General features: G+C 45.6%; 1 protein-coding gene across 2 annotated transcripts in view; it reads right to left on the bottom strand.

Annotated features, from left to right (window-relative positions):
* The window catches only part of hsdl2 (hydroxysteroid dehydrogenase like 2), a 142,978-nt gene extending 119,992 nt beyond the window's left edge, over positions 1–22,986 (bottom strand). Inside the window, exon 1 of one of the 2 annotated variants that reach the window (XM_070888244.1) lies at positions 22,652–22,986. In XM_070888244.1, coding sequence (XP_070744345.1) covers positions 22,652–22,668 — 17 coding nt within the window. In that variant the 5' untranslated portion in view covers positions 22,669–22,986. Of the gene's footprint in view, positions 1–21,962; positions 21,982–22,651 lie in introns of those variants that run through there. The other variant, XM_070888250.1, reaches the window with a different exon arrangement.
* Positions 22,987–24,194: the final 1,208 nt, after the last annotated feature.

The raw sequence follows: 24,194 nt of genomic DNA, 5'->3' as shown, positions 1-24,194 counted from the left end.
AAGCGGATTTGAATTTGAAGGACGAAAGCAATAACAAACTTGCATTTACATAGTGCCTTTCATGATCTCAGTACATTCCACAGTGCTTCACAGCCATTGAATTACTTCTGTAGTACAGTCACGTTATAAGGTAGGGAAACGTTGCAGATAATTTGCACACATTAACATCCCACAATCAGTTAGGTAAATAAGGGATGAACTGTTTTTAAAACAATGATGTCGGTTGAGGGATAAATGTTGGCCAAGATACTGGCAGAACTTCTGTGCTCTTAAACATACTCTACCTTTTCAGGTGGATGTAGAAGTCTCAGCTGAGAATGCAACACCCTCTCTGCACTGAAGTGTCAGCCTACATTATATGCTCAAATCTCTGGGTTGGGTCCATGACCTTCTGTCTCAACATAAAAAATAGGTGCAGGAGTAGGCCATTCGGCCCTTCGAGCCTGCACTGCCATTCAATGAGTTCATGGCTGAACATGCAACCTCAGTACCCCATTCCTGCTTTCTTTCCATACCCCTTGATCCCCCGAGTAGTAAGGACTACATCTAACTCCTTTTTGAATATATTTAGTGAATTAGCCTCAACAACTTTATGTGGTAGAGAATTCCACAGGTTCACCACTCTCTGGGTGAAGAAGTTTCTCCTCATCGCAGTCCTAAATGGCTTATCCCTTATCCTTAGACTGTGACCCCTGGTTCTGGACTTCCCCAACATTGGGAACAAGAGGTCAGAGTCCTACCAACTCACCCAAGACTGACCCTTGAATAGTGAATACATTCCAACACCAGCATGCTCCCATGCCACTCACACATAGGAAAGTTGCTGCCTGGGCTCTTTACATGTAACCTTCAACAAACCCTGTATGTATACATGGATGTGTTCTGTGCTGTCTTGCCTGTGTGTTTTATGTTGCACACACAAAAAAATGTATCCAAATAACTCCTTATGTCCATCATGGTGGCAATCCAAAAGTGACTTGGGTCATCTCCTGGGTCAACAGCCTCTATTTTGAATCCTGCCAGTACAATGATGTGTAGAATCAATAAACTTTATCTGCAAGTCATGTCTTTGCTTATCACATGCGCTTTCTCCTGACATGGAACACTTTTATGAACAAGAGTAATGGACTTATCGTTGTTGGTGGTCAATTGCTGCTATCCGAGTTTTGTCAGTGCATCATCACTTTACATTCATATAAACCAGTGGATGTGGTGTATTTGGATTTCCAGAAGGCATGCGATAAGGTGCCACATAAAAGGTTTCTGCACAAGATAAAAGTGCACGGGGTTGGGGGTAATATATTAGCATGGAGAGGGGATTGGCTAACTAACAGAAAACAGAGAGTCGGGATAAATGGGTCATTTTCAGGTTGGTAAACAGTAACTAGTGGGGTGCCACAGGGATCGGTGCTGGGGCTTCAACTATTTACAATCTATATTAATGACTTGGACAAAAGGGACTGAGTGTAATGTAGCCAAATTTGCTGATAATACAAAGATGGGTGGGAAAGCAAATTGTGAGGAAGACTAAAGAAAATCTGCAAAGGGATATAGACAGGCTAAGTGAATGGGCAAGCATTTGGCAGATGGAGTATAATGTGGGAAATGGTGAGGTTATTCATTTTGGCAGGAAAAATAAAAAACAAATTATTTTTTAAATGACGAAAAATTACAAAATGCTGCAGTACAGAGGGACCTGGGGGGTCCTTGTACATGAAACACAAAGTTAGTATGCAGGTAGAGCAAGTAATCAGGAAGGCAAATGGAATGTTGGCCTTTATTGCAAGGGGGATGGAGTATAAAAGCAGAGAAGTTCTGCTGCAACTGTACAGGGTATTGGTGAGGCCACACCTGGAGTATTGCGTAGTGTTTTGGTCTCCGTATTTAAGGAAGGATATACTTGCATTGGAGGCTGTTCAGGGAAGGTTCACTCGGTTGATTCCGGAGATGAGGGGGTTGACTTATGATGAGAGGTTGAGTCAGTTGGAACTATACTCATTGGAGTTCAGAAGAATGAGAGGCGATCTTATCGAAACATATTAAGATAATGAGGGGGCTCGACAAGGTGGATGCAGAGAGGATATTTCCACTCATAGGGGAAACTAAAACTAGGGGACATGTTCTCAGAATAAGGGGCCACCCATTTAAAACTGAGATGAGAAGGAATTTCTTCTCTCAGAGGGTTGTAAATCTATGGCATTCTCTGCCCCAGAGAGCTGTGGAGGCTGGGTCATTGAATATATTTAAGACAGAGATAGACAGATTTTTGAGCGATAAGGAAATAAAGGGTTATGGGGAGCGGGCAGGGAAGTGGAGCTGAGTCCATGATCAGATCAGCCATGATCTTATTAAATGGCGGAGCAGGCTTGAGGGGTCAGGTGGCTTACTCCTGCTCCTATATCTTATGTTCTTAGGTTATGTTCTAAACGCCTCCTCCAGGGCTACAACCCGTCGAAATCTCTGCAATTCTGGCCTCATGGGCATCACCCATTTTTTAAATCACTCCACCATTGGCAACTGTGTCTTCAGCTGCCTCAGCCCCAAGCTTTGGAATTCCCTCCCTAAACCTCTCGGCCTCACTACCTCTCTCTCCTCCTTTAAAGGACTCCTTAAAACCTACCTCTTTCACTCAGCTTTTGGTCATCTGTCCCAATATTTTCTTTTGTGGCTCGGTGTCAAATTTTGTTTTTGAATGCCTTTGGACATTTTACCACATTAAAGATGCTATATAAAGGCGCTATATCAATGCAAGTTGCTGTTGTTGAAATGTAGCAATATTCCATTAGACTGCCAGCAAGGCACCTCAAATTCATAATATAAAAAGATCAACCAAGTACTAGAAATATTTTAAAGCCCAAGTAATTTCCAGGGCTGACAACTTATTTTATTTCATACAAATCTTCTATGAGCTGTCCCATGATTCAGTGAATGTATGCAGCGAGTAGCAGAACACCACAGAGCAGTTAGATCCCTGGTCAATAGCTCAGTCAGTAGCACTCTCACCTTGGAGTCAGAAGTCCCACTACAGAAACCTGAGCATAAAAATCCAAGCTGACACTCCCAGTGCAGTACTGAGAGAGTGCTACACCGTCAAAGGTACCATCTTTTGGATGAGACGTTAAACCAAGGCCCCATCTGCCCTCTCAGGTGGATGCAAAAGATCTCACAGCACTATTTCAAAGAAGATCAGGGGAGTTCTCCCCAGTGTCCTGGCTAATATTTATCCCTCAACCAACATCCAAGGATATACAGCACAGAAACAGGCCATTCGGCCTAACCTTTGCATACTGGTGTTTCTGCTCCACTCTCGTCTCCTCCAGTCCTTCCTCATGTAACTGTCAGCATATCCTCTATTTCCTTCACCCTCATATGCTTATAGAGTCTCTCCTTAAATGCACTGATACTATTCGCTTCAATCACTCCCTGTGGTAGCATGTTTCACATTCTCACCACTCTCGGAGTGAAGAAGTTTTTTCTGAATTCCCTATTTGATTTCTTGGTGACTAACTTATATTGATGGCCTCGAGTTTTGCCCTTTCCCACAAGTGGAAGCACTCTCTCTGGGCTCAAAATTGGCCAGGAGTTGCTCTGTTTTTTTGGGAGTAACTTGATTTTTCTGGAGTATCTTAAAAATCCCCAGTTTGCACATTCAATTTGCGCCAGTGTAAGTGAGTTAGTTATGATGTTTTTAAGTTTAGTTTCGTTTTTTTCAAAACGGGGTGTTACCAGCCACCTACGCCTGTTTTGGCCATTTAGGCCACTTTTGACAGCTAATAGTTACTCCAAACTAACTTAGGCCAGCATACGTGGCCACTTGTGGCCACACAGAAAACCCTTGGAGTTAAGAAATCAGCGCAGGTAGGTACATCGGAGGCCAGCAGAACTTAATGACTTGACTAAAGAATGTGAATAGGATCAAACAGCTATACAGGACATCATATGACAAACTTCGCAGTTAATTTACTATATAACCGAAGCATTCATGGAAGTTTAAACTACAAAAATAATAGTAAAGAGACAAAACATATTTACATAATTTTTTCAAAATAGCCAAATAAAAAAAAAAAAAAATCGAAGTACCTCCTGCTCGTAATTTTTATGTTCTTATGTTCTCCCAGCCGCCTAAGCTCACCCACTATCAGCCCGCCCCTTACAAACAACCCTACCTCCCGGGGTCGGGGATCTGACCCTCCAGGATCAGAACAGCACCTGGGGTTAAAGATCGGACACATCTGGGGATCAGATCTTCGAGGTGTCGGTGATCGAACCCACCCCCTACAGGGATCAAACTACCCCGCCCCCCCAGGCTTGGGCCCCGCAGCAACCTGCTTGTTGTGGCCTTCTAGCCCGGGAAGGCAGCGGGCCGGCCTGTGCGGGAGGCCACTCGGCCTGGGATAGGGGCGGGACGCATTGGGTCCCAATGCTGCAGCACGCACACACAGGTTGGGGGCAGGAATTACTGCGCATGCGGAGAGCTGCCGGCACTGTTTCTGGCGCAGGTCCCTAGCTCCGCCCCCCCCCAATCGACTGGCCACACCGTGTTAAGCCCCGGGAGAGGCAACACAGCGGCCAGAATCGGGGAGATTTTTCTCGGCGCCTTTTTCAGGCCACAAAGTCGGCACATCTCTGGTGAGTGCGCCAAAAAAGGGGTGGGCCAATTTTGAGCCCTGCGTCTATTCTATCAAAACCTTTCATAATTTTAAAGACCTCTATTAAATCACCCCTCAGGTCTTCTTGTTTCAAGAGAAAAAAGACACAGCCTGTTCATCCTTTTCCAACAGGTATAACCTTTCATTTTTGGTATCATCCTTCTAAATATTATTCCTCAATATCCTTTTTATAATATGGCGGCCAGAATTGTACATAGTCCTCCAAGTATGGTCTCACCAAGGTTCGATACAAGTTCAGCATAACATCCCTACTTTTCAACTCTATCCCTTTAGAAATAAATCCTAGTGCTTAGTTTGCTTTCTTTAAATGGAATTATTAACCAACGTCACTACTTTTACTGATGTGTATTTGTGCTCAGAGATCCCTTCGCTCTACTACCCCACTTGGATTCTTATTTTCCAAGTAATATGTGAACTCCTTACTTTTCTTGCCAAAGTGTAATACCTCACATCGATCTGTGCTGAAATACATTGGCCACTAAAACAGATTATCTGGTCATTATCACTTGGCTGTTTGTGGGACCTTGCTGTGTGCAAATTAGCTGCTGCATTTCCGACATCACAACAGCAACTGCACTTCATCCCGACGTTGTGAAAGGTGCTCTGCAAATACAAGTCACTCGTTCTGGCTGATCTCCGTCTGGGGAGTGTAGTATATGTAAGCACTCTAATAACGACTCCACGAGGTAAGGGCATAGTACTTGAGCTGTAGGTGACCTTAGTCCGTTTATTGCAGCTCCTTGAGCGAGGACGCCAAGAGGCGAGCTCCCTTTTATTCTTGGTTACCTGCAATGTACAGGTGACCCTTAGGTCTCCACCAGTAGCACCCTCTGGTGGTACAGGTATGGTGTATACAGTGTGATGGTACATTCAGTGGTCTAGTGTGACAGTACACACAAACATACATAACATTCCGCCGCGCACCCACCCCCCCACTCCCCTCCCCCCCTCGTAGTCTTATGCCACAGGCTTTTGCACTGTATTCTCTGGCCCTCGATTTGAGAGGTTGTAGTGAGGGTTGTGGGGGTTCTGGGTGTGATCCATCTGTTCATGGCTACATACATCCATTTCCTCCTCCCCGCCCCCCCCATATATAGACCATTGGTGTGGCTCAACACCTGCATTGGCATACATGTAGAGTGAGTAAGGAATCTGGTTGGTTATGTCACTGTTTGTGTTCAGCAGTGGTGGAGCAAGTACATGTTATAGGTAAGGTACATATATTATATTGTTTGGATGGGTGAGGACATGTAGTGGTGGGCAGAGCCACAGGGTAACTCTGCTGCCCTTCATGGTGGTGGAAGTCTGATCATCCCAGGTCCTGCCGGGAAAGCTGGAGGGTACTGGCTTCTTTCTCCCGGTGCTGGCCCTGGTGGCCAGGGCCGATCTGGGGTAGGTTGCCAGTGGTGGTGCCTGTGCCGTCCATTGATCGCTGGCCCTTCAGTTGGTATGCTCCCACTGTGTATGTGTGGGGCCACCCTCCCTGGGGCATCACATTGGTCCTGAAGGAGCAGGCTACACGAGCGGGTAGCCCGCTGGACCTGGGTGTTGCCTTTGGCATTGTCGGCATACATGTAGAACCTGGCATCATTTCTCATTTTATTAGCATACATGATTAGCTCTGACCGCAACCAGCCGACTTGACATTGTTATTTGTCTTTACACTTTCACATTTGTCCATTACAACACTTTCCTGTGTGCTATCAGTATCGCTGTGCAAGGTTACATTTGGATACCTGCCTTTGTTAGTTACATTTTTCTCATTAGCATTACCGTTCAACAGTACATTTATATACTTGCATTCATTAATTACACTTTTATCATTAATGTCCCCGGCATTGCTGTACCAAGAGTGGAACTGTCCCTTTAATTGTTTTGGGTTGCCGGTCTCCTTTAAGAGAGCCTTGGAATCTTTACCCCAATCCGGTTCGCTGCTCGGCGTCACGTGTTGCTTCCTCAACGCTGCCCCTCGTGGTCATCTTGATTTCAGGTGCTTCACCTCGTGGTGTGGGCGCCATCTTCTTTCTCTCCACGAGGTAGGCTGCCGTGATCCTTTACTCGCCAGGTTCTGCCACAGAAGCTGGGAATCTATCTTCTGCACCAATCATCTTCCTTCGGAATCCTGCCACTGGAGCCCGAAAGGCATGTTCTGGTCGTTCAGGTTGGATCATCTCGCCATTGAGTTGTGCAGTCTGCGTCGTCGCCACGCAGTCGAGCTGGACGGTAGGATTTCCAGGTGCTGCGATGGATCCAAGTTTGGGGCTGCATTGGACATCGATCGCCAGGGTCTGGAGGCTTTCCCCGCTCCGACAGATTTGGATTTAATTCATCCATCTTCTTCCCAGCAACGTTGTATCATCACGGGCAACGATCCACAAAGGAAGCTTGTGCATCGCGCCGCTGTGGGACACCTGGACATCCACGCTGCCAAAGACTGGGATGGTGTCTTTTGTGTAAGTGAGCAGCTTCGCCTGGACTGGGAACATTTTGGGTCATTTGGAGGGATTGTCCCAGAGTTTCGCGAAGGCTGTCTGATTCATCAACGACTGGCTCGCCCCTGTGTCGATCTCCATCTAGACTGGAACCCCATGGAAGTAGAAATCAATTTGCCACGGGGCACTCGCGGTGGAGCAGGTATAGACTCTGTCCACCTCTTCCAGGGGCTGAGCCGCTTCGTCTTCATCAGCGCTGGAGCCCAGGTGATCGGCCAACTCACCAGCGACTCGGTGAGTAAAATGTCTTCGACACATTCACTGGAGATGTCATTTTGTGTTACAGCCTTTGCAAGTATAGTCTCTGTATCGGCACTGGTGGGCCTGTGATTTCCTCCACAGTGCCAGCACGGGGCTAGCCGGTTGGCCCCAACGTGGCAGACTCAGGGTTGCGGGATTCGGGGCAGCAGCCTTGCCTCTGATTGGCGCCATTCGGTTCACTGTACTTGTCGGGTTCGAGTCCTGCAGGTGAGTCATCGTTCTCTTGGAGTCGCAGTCCGAAATCATGAATGCCTGGCTCACTTTGATTGTCTTCTGCAGGGTGACCCATCGTGTCCAGAGAGCAGCTTATGGAGGAGGCCCTCGTGGCCGATTCCAATAATGAAGCTGTCCTTTCGTGCTTTGGTGAGGTGGTCGCCAAAATCTCTCAGTGCAGCAAACTTTTCGGGTCTGCAGCATATTTAGCAATTTCTTGGCCTTCGGGCCGCCAGTGGGTGTAGAACCGGTGTCTGGCTGTGAGGATGCACTCTTTCGGTTTGAGTTGTTCTTGTATTATAGTTATGAGCTCCGCATAAGTCTTGGTTGTCGTCTTCGCTGGGGCTCGCAGGTCCCCGACGAGGCCGTGGATAGTGGGCCCACAACTGCTGAGAAGGATAGCTCGGCGCTTATCAGCCAGCGAGGTCGGTGTCTCTCCAGCCAGGTCATTCGTGAAGAAAAAGTGTTCAGGCCTTTCCAGAAAGGCATCCCAATCTTCCCCATCAGCGAATTGTTGGAAGTTGCTTAGGTTAGACATGTTGTGCATGGAAGTTCGTAACCTCGTCGTCAGTTGCAGTATATGTCAACACTAATAACGACTCCACGAGGTAAGCGTATTGTACTTGAACTGTCGTGACCTTAGTCCGTTTCTTGCAGCTCCTTGAGGACACCAAGAGGTGAGCTACCTTTTATACTTGATTACTTGCAGTGTGCAGATGACCCTTAGGTCTGCACCAGTGACACCCACTGGTGGTACAGGTATAGTGTATACAGGGTAAAAGGTACATTCCGTGGTCTAGTGTTACAGTACACACTAATATACATAGCAGTTAGTGTTTGGGGTGCCACATCTGGTTTAGGCAGGGCTCCCGCTCCTAATAATGCAGCATCTCCTTCAAGCATAGTGGGTGGACATGGCGATGTGGACATCAGGTGAGGACAGAATCGGTTCTCTGGTCAAACGAATAGCCCACACACGTGAATAGCGATGGTTTAATATGGGTACCTATGGAGGCATATTCCAAGAAGCAGCTGAACCCTTCAGGGAGAAACAAAAATCATATTTTGACCTCCAAATGACTTCACAGCAGAGCTGAAGGTTCAGATAATACTCTGATCAGCATCAATCACTGCAGAAATTCTCTCATGTGTGACTGGAACATTTCATATTACTTACACCAGCATTTCAAAAAAATACAGCAGAAAAATTTATACCTGTCATTTTCACTGCTCAAAAAGCAATCTCTAGAGAATTTCTGAACATAAACAGCGACAACTTTGGATGACATACACAGCAAAAGTTCCAGTGACATTGCTGAAGATGCTCAACTTAAAATTTGGAGCTTACAATACCCTGGAGTGCGAGTTGACAAATCTCGTCAAGTTTCCATGTACACACACTGGTTTTTACGATGAATCAGGGGTACATAACCCCACACCAGTCTGTTGAATCTCCCAATGACCTGGCTACAGACTGACAGGAGCATAGCGCTGGGGCCAGGTTGCTAGCTTACTTTCTCAGGAAATGGGAATGGAAAACTAATTTGAAAAGAAAGAAAGAATCTTTCAATGATCGGAGGAGGAAGGCTGGTTAATATTTTTCTTAATAATTAATCCACCTGGATGCATCAATGCATTCCTCCTGAAAGCACCATCCTGTCAAACTGTACAATGACTTCCTAAAATAGACATCTCAGTATCTGCACTGAGCTAGGTGACATCATCCATACCAGCCACGACAAAAGATGGAAAGCAAGAACTTACATTTATACATGACCTTCCACAGCCTCAAACCTTCCAAGAACATATATAACATAAGAAACAGGAGCAGGAGTAGGCCATTTGGCCCCTCGAGCCTACTCCGCCGTTCAATAAGATCATGGCTGATCTGATCTTGGCCTCAACTCCATTTTCCTGCCCGCTCCCCATAACTCTTTATTCCCTTATCGCTCAAAAATCTGACTCCCCGATAGTTCAGAAATCTGTTCAACGCCACCTTAAATATATTCAGGCCCAGCCTCCACAGTTCTCTGGGGGAGAAAATTTCAAAGATTCACGACTCTCAGAAGAAATTCCTCTCGTCTAGGTTTTAAATGGGCGATCCCTTATTCTGAAACTATGCCCCAGAGTTCTAGATTCCCCCATGAGGGGAAACATCCTCTCTGCATCTATCCTGTCAAGCCCCCTCAGAATCTTATGTTTCAATAAGATCACCTCTCATTCTTTTGAACTCCAATGGGTGCAGGCCCAACCTCTCATCATAAGACAACCCTTCATCTCAGGAATCAACCGAGTGAGCCTTCTCTGAACCGCTTCTAATGCAAGTACCTGTATATCCCTTCTTAAATAAGGAGACCAAAACTGTATGCAGTACTCCAGGTGTAGTCTCACCAATGCCCTTTACAGTTGTAGCAAGACTTCTACTTTTATACTCCATCCCCCTTGCAATAAAAGGCCAACATTCCATTTGCCTTCCGAATTACTTGCTGTACCTGCATACTAACTTTGTGTGTTTCATGTACAAGGACCCCCAGATCTCTTTGTACCGCAGCATTTTGTAGTCTTTCTTCATTTAAATAATAATTTGCTTTTTATTCTTCCTACCAAAATGGATAATCTCACATTTTCCCACATTATACTCCATCTACCAAATTTTTGCCCACTCACTTAACCTACCTATATGCTTTTGCAGATTCTGTGTCCTCCTCATAACTTGCTTTCCCACCTGTATTTGTATCAGCAAATTTGGCTACAGTACACTTGGTTCCTTCATCCAAGTCATTAATATAGATTGTAAATACCTGTAGTTGAGACCCCAGCACTGATCCGTGACGCTCTACTAGTTAGTTTGTCAACCTGAAAATGACATTTATCCGGACTCTCTGTTTTCTGTTAGTTAGCCAATGCTCTATCCATGCTAATATATTACCCCCAAATCAGTGAGCTCTTATCTTGTGCAGTAACCTTTTTATGTGGCACCTTATCGATTGCATTCTGGAAATCCAAATACAGCATATCCACTGGTTCCCCTTTATCCATCCTACTAGTTACATCCTCAAAAGAACTCCAGCAAGCTTGTCAAACACTATTTCCCTTTCATAAAACCATGCTGACTCTGCTTGATTGAATTATGCTTTTCCAAATGTCCTGCTACTACGACCTTAATAATGGACTTAATAATTTTCCCAATGACAGATGTAGGCTAACTGGTCTATAGTTTCCTGCTTTCTGTCTCTCTCCGTTCTTAAATAGGGACGTTACATTTGTGATTTTCCAATCTACTGGGACCTCTCTAGAATCCAGGGAATTTTGGTAGATTACAACCAATGCATCCACCATCTCTGCAGCCACTTCTTTTAAGAACCTAGGATGCAGGTCATCAGTTCTCAGGGACTTGTCCACCACCTTTCGTCCCATTAGGTTGCCGAGCACTTTTTCTTTAGTGATAGTGGTTATTTGAAGTTCCTCTCTCCCTATAGCCTGTCATTCAGAAATGAAAAATATTTTCCAAGTGTTGAAAAAAGTCTTGTGCAAATTTACAAATGATCTTTTTTTTTGTCCAAAGTGCTTCACAGCCAATGAAGTACTTTTGAAGTTGTGATGCAGGGAATAGCTGCAACCAATGTCTGCACAGTAACATCCCACAAATGGTGATGAGCAACTGTTTTATGGAGTTGATGGAGGGGTCAATGTGGGCCAGGACACCAAAATAACTCCCTTGCTCTTCTTCGAGGAGTGGTCAAGTTGGCGCTCAATGTTCAGACTTAAATTTCTTTACAAGGACGACAATTACACAGAGGCAAAAATACAAAACAGGATATTAATGGTACAAATATTTAGAAAACATAATGAAGTCCCCTTATCTACTTAATTACAAAGTTAATCCATCTTGTTTTCCCATAAACAGCCTGAATCTGGCCCAATTGTAATCTTAGCTGTTTTTAAACAAACTCCTGTGATTTATTCATTTTAGAATCTGTAATATATAACGGTCAGATGGACATCCAGCCATTAACATTTCTCAGTGGCCTTTCTTGCAACCTCATCCTCACCTCCCCATTGCTGCGCTGAAAAGGGTGCCATTGAAAAATGAGAACTCTTTTCCTAATGTTGAGAAAAGTTTTGTGCTAATTTACAAATTATCATTTTTTTGTTTGAATGGGGGTTGGATATTCTCCCAGCCCCAGCAACTGATCAAACAAAATTAAACTCTGAATGACTTCATCCAGTGTTCACTGAACAGCAATTAAGATTCGTGCGGCCTTCGAAGAAGTTAAACACCATACTGTTCATCATATGGTATAATGCCGCAATCTTTATAAAACCGCACAAGCATTCCATTAATTGAGTAAAAAGGCTCAACTCGGCAGCAGGTTGCAACTCCAGACCACAACAGTCAGGTCACTGCAAGCAATTGGAGTACTGCAGCTCACAAAATGCAGTTTACAGTTAACTCCCCTTCGTAGTGTAATGATCATCACCACATTCTGGCGCGGAGAGGCTCAGAAAACTATCTACAATCTATATTAACGACTTGGAGGAAGGGACCGAGTGTAACGTAACCAAGTTTGCTGACGATACAAAGATAGGAGGAAAAGCAATGTGTGAGGTGCACACAAAAAATCTGCAAAAGGACATAGACAGGCTAAGTGACTGGGCAAAAATTTGGCAGACGGAGTATAATGTTGGAAAGTGTGAGGTCATGCACTTTGGCAGAAAAAAAATCAAAGAGCATGTTATTATTTAAATGGAGAAAGATTGCAAAGTGCTGCAGTACAGCGGGACCTGGGGGTACTTGTGCATGAAACACAAAAGGTTAGTATGCAGGTACAGCGAGTGATCAGGAAGGCCAATGGAATCTTAGCCTTTATTGCAAAGGGGATGGAGTATGAAAGCAGTAAAGTCTTGCTGCAGCTATACAGGGTATTGGTGAGGCCACGCCTGGAATACTGCATGCAGTTTTGGTTTCCATATTTACGAAAGAATATACTTGCTTTGGAGGCAGTTCAGAGAAGGTTCACTCGGTTGATTCCCGAGATGAGGGGGTTGACTTATGAGGAAAGATTGAGCCTCTACTCTTTGGAATTCAGAAGAATGTGGTGATCTTATCGAAATGTATAAGATTATGAGGGGGCTTAACAAGGTGGATGCAGAGAGGATGTGTCCACTGATGGTGGAGGCTAAAACCAGAGGGCACAATCTTAGAATAAGGGGCCGCCCATTTAAAACTGAGATAACGAGAAATTTCTTCCGAGGGGTGTAAATCTGTGGAATTCGCTGCCTCAGAGAGCAGTGGAAGCTGGGACATTGAATAAATTTAAGACAGAAATAGACAGTTTCTGAAACGATAAGGGAATAAGGGGTTATGGGGAGCGGGCGGGGAAGTGGACCTAGTCCATGATCGGATCAGCCATGATCTTATTGAATGGCAGAGCAGGCTCGAGGAGCCGTATGGCCTACTCCTGCTCCGATTTCTTATGTTATGTTCATATGTAAAAGAGCAAGACCTTTTCTTTTGCTCTGCAAGAGTAACTGGATCCAATCGTGGTCATTCGCAGAGCATGCCAGGTCTTACCGTTTGTAAGCTCTGCATTTCTCTTCAGGGATGGCTAAAAAAACCCGAGGAATAACAGCACCAGGAGCCAGCCGGGTATTATTAAAGTGACTGTAAATTTGTGTAAAATCAAAACAAGGTAAAGCTTGAACTCAAGCTAAATTTTACCAAGGTAATGATATTTCAGGGGCTGTCTATTCATGCAACTACATGTACAGGCTTATTTATGTAACTGTGGTATACGAGGGGTACAAATATATTTCTTTGTCAACTTGTAGTAAAGAACACGATGTACTTCCCCAGAACCAAACAATGCTTCAAGCCCATCACTTTTTCCAAATCCTTACACTGCCCATGTGCACCGCTTCCCAACCCCAGCAACTTTCCCCTCGTCAGAGCCCAGCATGATAAACCTCCGACTCATCAGGAGCAATGGCATGGGAGATCTGCTAATGCGTGCGTTTTTTCTTTTAAAAAAATGTCATGTCTCTTGCTTCATTTTTACACATAGCTTTATTGGGTGGTGTCTTACAGGAGCATGGACATACCCATCAGAAAATGGTGGGATATAAACGCCATTACCCAAACAAGGGATCGTGTCAACACCCTCGCTCCAAACACTGGCACCTGCTCAATGATGTCATCGTCCGAGCCAGGGATCGCAAGGACGTGCGCATCACCCACGTCATGACAGGAGCTAATGACTGCTGGACGGATCTCCGCCTAATCCAATTCATCATTGACATCAACATAGCCCCAAAGCTGAGGGGACAGCAGAAGCAGTGCCACAAAAAAAGTCAATGCCAGGGCACTTAAAGACCCAGCGAAGAGAGCCCGATACAGCCAGCGCCTCACAGCTAACCTGGCGTGTCTTGATGACCCCGAGACACAGAATGCCCACAGCACTTGGTCTGCCCTCCAGGCCTCCATAACCAGTGCCTGCGAAGAGACACTTGGTCACTCATAAGAACATAAGAATTAGCAACAGCAGTAGGCCATCTAGCCCCTCGAGCCTGCTCCGCCATTCAATAAGATCATGGCTGATCTGGCCGTGGACTCAGCTCCACTTACCCGCCCTCTCCCCGTAACCCTCAATTACCTTATTGGTTAAAAATCTATCTGTGACTTGAATACATTCAATGAGCTAGCCTCAACTGCTTCCTTGGGCAGAGAATTCCACAGATTCACAACCTTCTGGGAGAAGAAATTCCTTCTCAACTCGGTTTTAAATTGGCTCCCCCGTATTTTGAGGCTGTGCCCCCTAGTTCTAGTCTCCCCGACCAGTGGAAACAACCTCTCTGCCTCTATCTTGTCTATCCCTTTCATGATTTTAAATGTTTCTATAAGATCACCCCTCATCCTTCTGAACTCCAACGAGTAAAGACCCAGTCTACTCAATCTATCATCATAAGGTAACCCCCTCATCTCCGGAATCAGCCTAGTAAATCGTCTCTGTACCCCCTCCAAAGCTAGTATATCCTTCCTAAGTAAGGTGATCAAAACTGCACGCAGTACTCCAGGTGTGGCCTCACCAATACCCTGTACAGTTGCAGCAGGACCTCCCTGCTTTTGTACTCCATCCCTCTCGCAATGAAGGCCAACATTCCATTCGCCTTCCTGATTACCTGCTGCACCTGCAAACTCAACCAGGAAACACCAGGACTGGTTTGATGAGAATGATCAGAAGATCCAAGAACAAATAAATTGCAAGCGCATAGCATTTCTGAGCCTTGAGCAACAACTCAACTCTGGAGCAGCAAAGCAACATTACAAGATTGAAGTGCAACAAAAAACCTGGGACCTAAAGAACAGGTGGTGTATGGAGAAAGTACAAGAGATACAACAACTGGCTGACAGCCACAGCATGCGAGGATTCTTCATCGCAGTCAAGGCCACCTATGATCCAAACTCCCAAGGCCCCACCCCACTGCTGGCCAAGAATGGGGAAACACTCATCAAGGACACCGAAGCAGTCAGGGCCCGCTGGAAGGAGCACTTCGAAGATCTCCTCAATCGAGACTCTGCTTTTGACTCGAGTGTTCTCGACTCCATCCCGCAGCATGCAACCCGCCAGCACCTCAGTGAAACCCCAGCACTGCATGAGGTCGGCAGAGCCATAAAACAGTTCAAGAACAACAAGGCTACAGGAGCGGATGGAAGCCCCGCTGAGGGACTAAAGTATGGCGGAGAGGCACTGTTGGCGGGCATACATGACCTCATCTGGAGGGAGGAGAGCATGCCGGGAGATCTCAGAGATCGTGACCATGTTTAAAAAAGGGGACAAGTCCAACTGCGGCAACTACAGGGGAATCTCCCTGTTATCAGCCACTGGGAAAGTTGTCACTAGAGTCCTCCTCAACCGTCTTCTCCCTGTGGCTGAGGCGCTCCTCCAGGAGTCACAGTGCGGAAGCTGCAGGAAAAATGCAGAGAGCAGCACCAGCCCTTCTACATGGCCTTCTTTGACCTGACAAAAGGCCTTTGACAATGTCAATTGTGAGGGTCTATGGAGTGTCCTCCTCCGTTTCGAATGCCCCCAAAGGTTCGTCAACATCCTCCGCCTGCTCCATGACAACATGCAGGCCATGATCCTTACCAATGGATCCATTGCAGACCCAATCCACGTCCGGACTGGGGTCAAACAGGGCTGCGTCATCGCCCCAACCCTCTTCTCAATCTCCCTCGCTGCCATGCTCCACCTCACAGTCAACAAGCTCCCCGCTAGAGTGAAACTAAATTACAGAACCAAAGGGAAGCTGTCCAACCTTCGCCGTCTCCAGGCCAGGTCCAAGACCACCCCAACCTCTGTCGTCGAGCTACAGTATGTGGACAATGCCTGCGTCTGTGCACAGAGGCTGAACTCTAGGACAGTCGACATATTTACTGAGGCGTACAAAAGCATGGGCTTTGCACGAAACATCCGTAAGACAAACGCCCTCCACCAACCTGTCCTCACCGCACAGCACTACCCCTCAATCATCAAGATCCACGGCGCGGCCCTGGACAAAGTGGACTATTTCCCATACCTCGGGAGTCTCTTATCAACAAAAGGAGACACTGATGAGATTCAACACCACCTCCAGTGCGCCAGCGCAGTCTTCGGCCGCCTGAGGAAGAGTGTCCGAAGACCAGGCCCTCAAATCTACCACCAAGCTCATGGTCGACAGGGCTGTAGTAATAACTCCCTCCTGCGACAGTTGGAACTGGTGCTCTCCACTCTCCCATCATATTATATATATGTATATATATATCAGTAATTAAATTTAGCATTGTTGTTGCCAATTTAAGTGTATCTAAGGGCTAAGTTATGGCTGGAGAGCTCGGACACGTGTTATGCTCCTCCTGTGCTATGTGGGAAGTCAGGAACACTTCCGGTGTCCCTGACGACTACGTGTGCGGGAAGTGTATCCGCCTCCAGCTCCTGACGGACAGCGTTGTGGAGCTGGAGCTGCAGGTGGATTCACTCTGGAGCATGCACGATGCTGAGAATGACATGAATAGCACATTTAATGAGTTGGTCTTACCACAGGTAAAGGGTCCACAGCCAGATAGGGAATGGAAGACCAACAGCAAGAGCAGTGCAGGGAAGGTAGTGCAGGGGTCCCCTGCGGTCATCCCCCTGCAAAATAGATACACCGCTTTGGGTACTGTTGAGGGGGATGTCTCATCAGCCGAGAGCAGCAGCAGCCAAGTTCATGACACCATGGCTGGCTCTGCTGCACAGGAGGGCAGGAATAAAAGAGTGGGAGAGGGATAGTGTTAGGGGATTCAATTGTAAGGGGAATAGATAAGCGTTTCTGCGGCCGCAACTGAGACTCCAGGATGGTATGTTGCCTCCCTGGTGCAAGGGTCAAGGATGTCTCGGAGCGGGTGCAGAACATTCTGAAAAGGGAGGGTGAACAACCAGTTGTCGTGATGCATATAGGTACCAACTATATAGGTAAAAAAACAGGATGAGGTCTTACGAGACGAATTTAGGGAGTTAGGAGTTAAATTAAAAAGTAGGACTTCAAAAGTAGGAATCTCAGGATTGCTACCAGTGCCACGTGCTAGTCAGAATAGGAATCGCACGATAGCTCAGATGAATACGTGGCTTGAGAAATGGTGCAGAAGGGAGGGATTCAAATTCCTGGGACATTGGAACCGGTTCTGGGGGAGGTGGGACCAGTACAAACCGGACAGTCTGCAACTGGGCAGGATTGGAACCAATGTCCTAGGGGGAGTGTTTGCTCGTGCTGTTGGGGAGGAGTTAAACGAATATGGCAGGGGGATGGGAACCTATGCAGGGAGACAGAGGGAAATAGAAGGGGGGCAGAAGCAAAAGATAGAAAGGAGAATAGTAAAAGTGGAGGGCAGAGAAACCCAAGGCAAAAAGCAAAAAGGGCCACATTATAGCAAGATTCAAAAGGGGCAAGGTGTGTTAAAAAGACAAGCCAGAAGGCTCTGTGCCTCAATGCGAGGAGTATTCGGAATAAGGTGGATGAATTAACTGCGCAGATAGCAGTGAACGGATACGATGTGATTGGCATCACGGAGACATGGCTCCAGGGTGATCAAGGCTGGGAACTCAACATTCAAGGGTATTCAGCATTTAGGAAGGATAGACAGAAAGGAAAAGGAGGCGGGGTGGCGTTGCTGGTTAAAGAGGAAATCAATGCAATTGTAAGGAAGGACATTAGCCTGGATGATGTGGAATCGGTATGGGTGGAGCTGCGGAATTCCAAAGGGCAGAAAACGCTCGTGGGAGTTGTGTATAGATCACCAAATAGTAGTAGTGAGGTTGGGGACGGCATCAAACAAGAAATAAGGGATGTGTGCAATAAAGGTACAGCAGTAATCATGGGCGACTTTAATCTACAGATAGATTGGGCTAACCGAACCGGGAGCAATGCGGTGGAGGAGGATTTCCTGGAGTGTATTAGGAATGGTTTTCTCGACCAATATGTCGAGGAACCAACCAGGGAGCTGGCCATCCTCGACTGGGTGATGTGTAATGAGAAGGGACTAATTAGTAATCTTGTTGTGAGAGACCCTTTGGGGAAAAGTGACCATAATATGGTAGAATTCCTTATTAAGATGGAGAGTCCTGAACTTAAGGAAAGGTAACTTCAACGGGATGAGATGTGAATTGGCGAGAATAGGGCAGAGGATACTTAAATGGTTGACGGTGGATAAGCAATGGCAAACATTTAAAGATCACATGGATGAACTTCAGCAATTGAACATCCTTGTCTGGAGTAAAACTAAAACTGGGAAGGTGGCTCAACCATGGCTAACAAGGGAAATTAAGGATAGTGTTAAAACCAAGGAAGAGGCATATAAATTGGCTAGAAAAAGCAACAAATCTGAGGACTGGGAGAAATTTAGAATTCAACAGAGGTGGACTAAGGGTTTAATTAAGAAGGGGAAAATAGAGTACGAGAGGAAGCTTGCAGGGAACATAAAAACTGACTGCAAAAGCTTTCATACATATATGAAGAGAAAAATATTAGCAAAGACAAATGTAGGTCCCTTGCAGTCGGATTCAGGTGAATTTATAATGGGGAACAAAGAAATGGCAGACCAATTGAACCAATACTTCGGTTCTGTCTTCACAAAGGAAGATACAAATAACCTTCCAAATGTACCAGGGGACAGTGGGTCTTGTGAGAATGAGGAACTGAAAGATATCCTTATTAGGCAGGAAATTATGTTAGGGAAATTGATGGGATTAAAGGCTGATAAATCCCCGGGTCCTGATAGTCTGCATTCCAGAGTGCTTAAGGAAGTTACCCTAGAAATAGTGGATGCATTGGTGATCATTGTCCAACAATCTATCGACTCTGGATCAGTTCTTATGGACTGGAGGGTAGCTAATGTAACGCCACTTTTTAAAAAAGGAGGGAGAGAGAAAGCGGGTAATTATAGACAGGTTAGCCTGACATCAGTCGTGAGGAAAATGTTGGAATCAATCATTAAGGATGAAATAGCAGAACATTTGGAAAGCAGTGACAGGATCAGACCGAGTCAGCATGGATTTATGAAAAGGAAATCATGCTTGACGAATCTTCTGGAATTTTTTGAGGATGTAACTAGTAGAGTGGACAAGGGAGAACCAGTGGATGTGGACTTTCAAAAGGCTTTTGACAAGGTCCCACACAGGAGATTGGTGTACAAAATCAAAGCGCGTGGTATTGGGGGTAATGTACTGACGTGGATAGAGAACTGGTTGGCAGACAGGAAGCAGAGAGTCGGGATAAATGGGTCGTTTTCATAATGGCAGGCAGTTACTAGTGGGGTGCCGTAGGGCTCAGTGCTGGGACCCCAGTTCTTTACAATATACATTAACGATTTGGATGAAGGAATAGAATGTAATATCTCCAAGTTTGCGGATGACACTAAACTGGGCAGCAGTGTGAGCTGTGAGGAGGACGTTAAGAGGCTGCATGGTGACTTGGACAGATTAGGTGAGTGGGCAAACACATGGCAGATACAGTATAATATGGATAAATGTGAGGTTATCCATTTTGGGGGGCAAAAACACGAAGGCAGATTATCTGAATGGCGGCAGACTAGAAAAAGGGGAGGTGCAACGAGACCTGGGTGTCATGGTTCATCAGTCATTGAAAGTGGGCACGCAGGCAGGAAAGGCAGCAAATGGTATGTTGGCCTTCATAGCTATGGGATTTGAGTATAGGAACAGGGTGGTCTTACTGCAGTTGTACAGGGCCTTGGTGAGGCCTCAACTGGAATATTGTGTTCAGTTTTGGTCTCCGAGTCTGAGGAAGGACGTTCTTGCTATTGAGGGAGTGCAGCGAAGGTTCACCGGACTGATTCCAGGGATGGCTGGGCTGTCATATGAGGAGAGACTGGATCAACTAGGCCTGTATTCACTGGCGTTTAGAAGGAAGAGAGGGGATCTCGTAGAAACATATAAAGATTCTGACGGGACGGGACAGGTTAGTTGCGGGAAGAATGTTCGATGTTGGGGAAGCCCAGAAGCAAGGGACATAGTCTTAGGATAAGGGGTAGGCCATTTTGGACTGAGATGAGGAGAAACTTCTTCACTCAGAGTTGTTGAGCTGTGGAATTCCCTGCCAGAGAGTAGTTGATGCCAGTTCACTGGATATATTCAAGAGGGAGTTAGATATGGCCCTTACCAAGGGGATCAAGGGGTATGGAGAGAAAACAGGAAAGGGGCACTGAAGGAATGATCAGCCATGATCTTATTGAATGGCGGTGCAGGCTACTCCTGCACCTATTTCCTATGTTTCTATATTTCTATGTTTAATACCCTCCCTCCTGTATGGCTCAGAGACATGTACTATGTACAGTAGACACCTCAAGCCACTGGAGAAATACCATCAACGATACCTCCGCAAGGTCCGACAAATCCCCTGGGAGGACAGAAGCACCAACATTAGCGTCCTCGACCATGCCAACATCCCCAGCATTGAAGCACTGACCACATTTCCGCTGGGCAGGCCACATTGTCCGCATGCCAGACAAGAGACTCCCAAAGCAAGCGCTCTACTCGGAACCCCTTCATGGCAAACGAGCCAAAGGTGGACAGAGAAAATGTTACAAGGACACCTTCAAAGCCTCCCTGATTAAGTCCAACATCCCCACTGACACCTGGGACTCCCTGGCCAAAGACCATCCTAAATGGAGGAAGTGCATTCGGGAGGGCACTGAGCACCTCTAGTCTCATCGCCGAGAGCATGCAGAAATCAAGCGCAAGCAGCGGAAGGAGTGTGCGGCAAACCAGGCTCCCTGCCCACCCTTTCCCTCAACGACTATCTGTCCCACCTGTGACAGAGACTGTGGTTCTCGTATTGCACTGTTCAGCTACCTAAGAACTCATGCTAAGAGTGGAAGCAAGTCTTCCTCGATTCCGAGGGACTGCCTATGATGATGATTTTGGTGATTGTTTGCCCAGGTACGTGTTAATTAACTGCGTTGCCTTTGTGTATACATTACACACCTACTTGATGCAAAGTAAATCGAATCATACATGCTAAATTGGAAGGTAACACTGGTCTTTCATTTTAAATTGCTCAACGGTGCTACAGCACTGTTAAATGCTCCAAAAGCACTTATGTTGTGGTGCGATTATCAATAGGATTTTAGGTGACTAGGAACCACCCAGACCAGCAGTGACCATCGCAAAATAGCTTTAGGTGAAGGAAGACCTTCAGCCCATTTAAATCGCATTCTTGCCACGACATAAGAGAACTCCCCTGCTCTTCTTTGTAAAGAGCCATGGGATCTTTAAGGCATGGTGCCTCAGTTTGTCATATCCGAAAGAAGCACCTCCAACCGCACAGTACTCCCTCAGTACTGTATGAAGGTGCCAACCTGGATCATGTGCTCAATCACAGCTAAACCCACTTCAGTATTCACTCAGCATCCACACACTTCCAGCAAGGATGTCTGGCTAGTAAAAAAACTGTCCATAATTCAGGGACGTTGAGAGGGGCAAATGGAGCCACGCACCGCTCCTGCCACCACCACCAATCTGTCAGAGGTCAGTTAACTCAGCAAACACTCACCTCCCTGCCCTAAAGATAAAACTTGGGGCCTTCATACTTGGTATGGCTCAGCTACTCAAATGTTTAAACATTTAAGATTTCAGGGTTTTAGAATTAGCCACTTTTTGGTCCACACATCCACCACTCTACTAGTGGAAGGAGCAACATATATTTCTAATCTTGCACTCAAAACTTGTTAATGTTGTACTTTGCTCTTGAATTCTGAGCTTCAGACCATTCTGGCCAAGTTAAGTAGCTTACTTACATTATATTATCAATGCCACAGTCTTCCTGCTGGTTAACATGTCCTATTCAAAGAGTGGACTTTACCGACGGAAAGGCCAAAATGGTAACTGTTCAAAGCCTTTTGGGATATGGTCTACATTATAAATAAGTATCCACAAACAGCTCTCCTTAATCACTTTCCCACTATAAATTCTTCCTAATGGCCCTTGTTATGTACAGCAATCACTTCAATCCTGAATAAAACAAAATTAGACTTGGATTCTTATTTTACTAAAAGTGAGTTAATAGCGGCTTTACCAACCCCACCTAATCAGATAACACACGCCACTATAAACTATCAGAGGCCTCATTATTTTTAAGGGTGATCAATATACTGTATTGACATTATAGCCTTATACTGAAACTGAAATCTAAATTTTGCATTGTCCCCAGGATTACAGACGTCACGACAATTTTATTAAACTACTTGCAACTAGGCTACATACCGCTCGGGCATTTTGCTGTTTAATTTTTAAACAGCACGGGGGGGAGAAAGATTGTAAACTTTCAAAAGAACGTGCATGAACCTTAAAGACTTCATAAAAAGCGATCAGCAAACTTTGGTAGTTATTATACCTCGTTTTCCCCGATTGCTTTTGTATAAAATATATAAGCTGCAAACACTTTATTTTGTAAACTGTACACACGTTTACTTCAGAATCTGCTTACCCCGTGTTTTGCAACATCTTCAGGAGGACAGTACTGTAGTGACTAGGTACAGAACACGGCCTAGTTACAAGCTAATGCTGACGGTTTGAGGGGAAGGGGGAAGTCACAAGGACTAATCAATGAAACTCAATGATTCCCCCCTCCGCCCTCCTCGATTGTGCCCTTTGCTCCACTTCTCTCCGCAAACACATAGCTCATCATAACTCCACCTAAAGGTCAAACTGCTTTAGTTTTTTTTGTCGGAAAGATATATTACAAATCACAGAAATCTGAACAAGTTCATAAGTGTCGCTGGTAGAGAAAATAAATGTATTGCATTAAATCTGGGGTTATTTTTGTACTTGCGTTCCCACTGTCCCTGCCCAGTCCACTGATTCGCGGAAATTCCAGGCTAACGTTCCATTTGGAATGTTGCTACATGTTGGACGGTCTGATTGGTCAGATCGGACGTCAATCACCAGGTTTCGCCACATTTCCGCATCGTCAGGCCGTCACGCGAGAACTCTGGGAGTTCTGAACGAGAGATGCAATTTGGGTTTGTTTCAATTCATCCAGCAAGAACCTGCAAGTTCCTTTCATTTGACTATCCAATTGTTTCTTAAACAGTCCCAGGGTTTTCACCTTCGACACTCTTCGTGGGAGTTTTAAGAAATGAAAGAACTTACATTTAGACAGTGCCTTTCAGGACATTCCAAATCACTTCACAGCCAATGAAGTACTTTTTTAAGTGTCGTCACTGTTGTAATGTAGGGAAACACATCAGTCCATTTTTGCACAGCAAAAGTCCCAGAAATAGCAATGAAACAAATGACCATATAATTCTTTTTGGTGGTGTTGGTTGAGTTATAAATGTCACGTGGAGAACACCCCTGCCTATCGAAAAGTGTCATCAAATCTTTTCCTTCCACCTGGGAGGGCAGATGGTTTTACACCTTGTTATGTATGCAACTATGTAATACTTGCCACCAGAGGCATAACTGTTGGAGTCCTAATGGTCACCTGCACACACGTGCAGGGCCAGTATAAAAGGTTAGTTGCCATGTTGTTTAGGCACTCTGGAGTTGTAATAAAGAAGACTGTCATGTATGTACATGCTGTTTGTAGCCACCAGATGGTGTCTTGTTGGAGGCCACTGAACAGCACGCACATGGTGCTGCTCTGGTATAAAAGGCCAGCCATTTTGTGAGTCAGGCACTTTGGGCCGTAATAAAGCAGGAACAAGGGTGTACCTTGTTCAGTTAAACAGTGCTCAGTTTGTACCTTTATTGCATACATAACATTTGGTGACAAGAATACAAATCCTTTGCAAAATGAGCACGATTGTATTTTTAGAGCGATTTGTGGAAGGAGCAGATTAGGAAGACTTTGTGAGCTGTTTGAACCAGTACTTCATGGCCAACAAAATGAAGGAAGTCGATGATGCAGATCGGCGCCGGGCCGTGTTCCTCATTGTGTGCGGTTCAAAAATCTATGGTCTAATAAAGAATCTACTCATGCCAAGTGATCCAACAGAGAAAACATACAAAGAGTTGTGTACGGGAAC

Source organism: Pristiophorus japonicus, chromosome 1 (genome assembly GCF_044704955.1).
Source record: "Pristiophorus japonicus isolate sPriJap1 chromosome 1, sPriJap1.hap1, whole genome shotgun sequence".
Lineage (NCBI taxonomy): Eukaryota > Metazoa > Chordata > Chondrichthyes > Pristiophoridae > Pristiophorus > Pristiophorus japonicus.
Note: the sequence above shows the minus strand (reverse complement) of the source record. Positions and strands in the feature narration are given on the sequence as shown.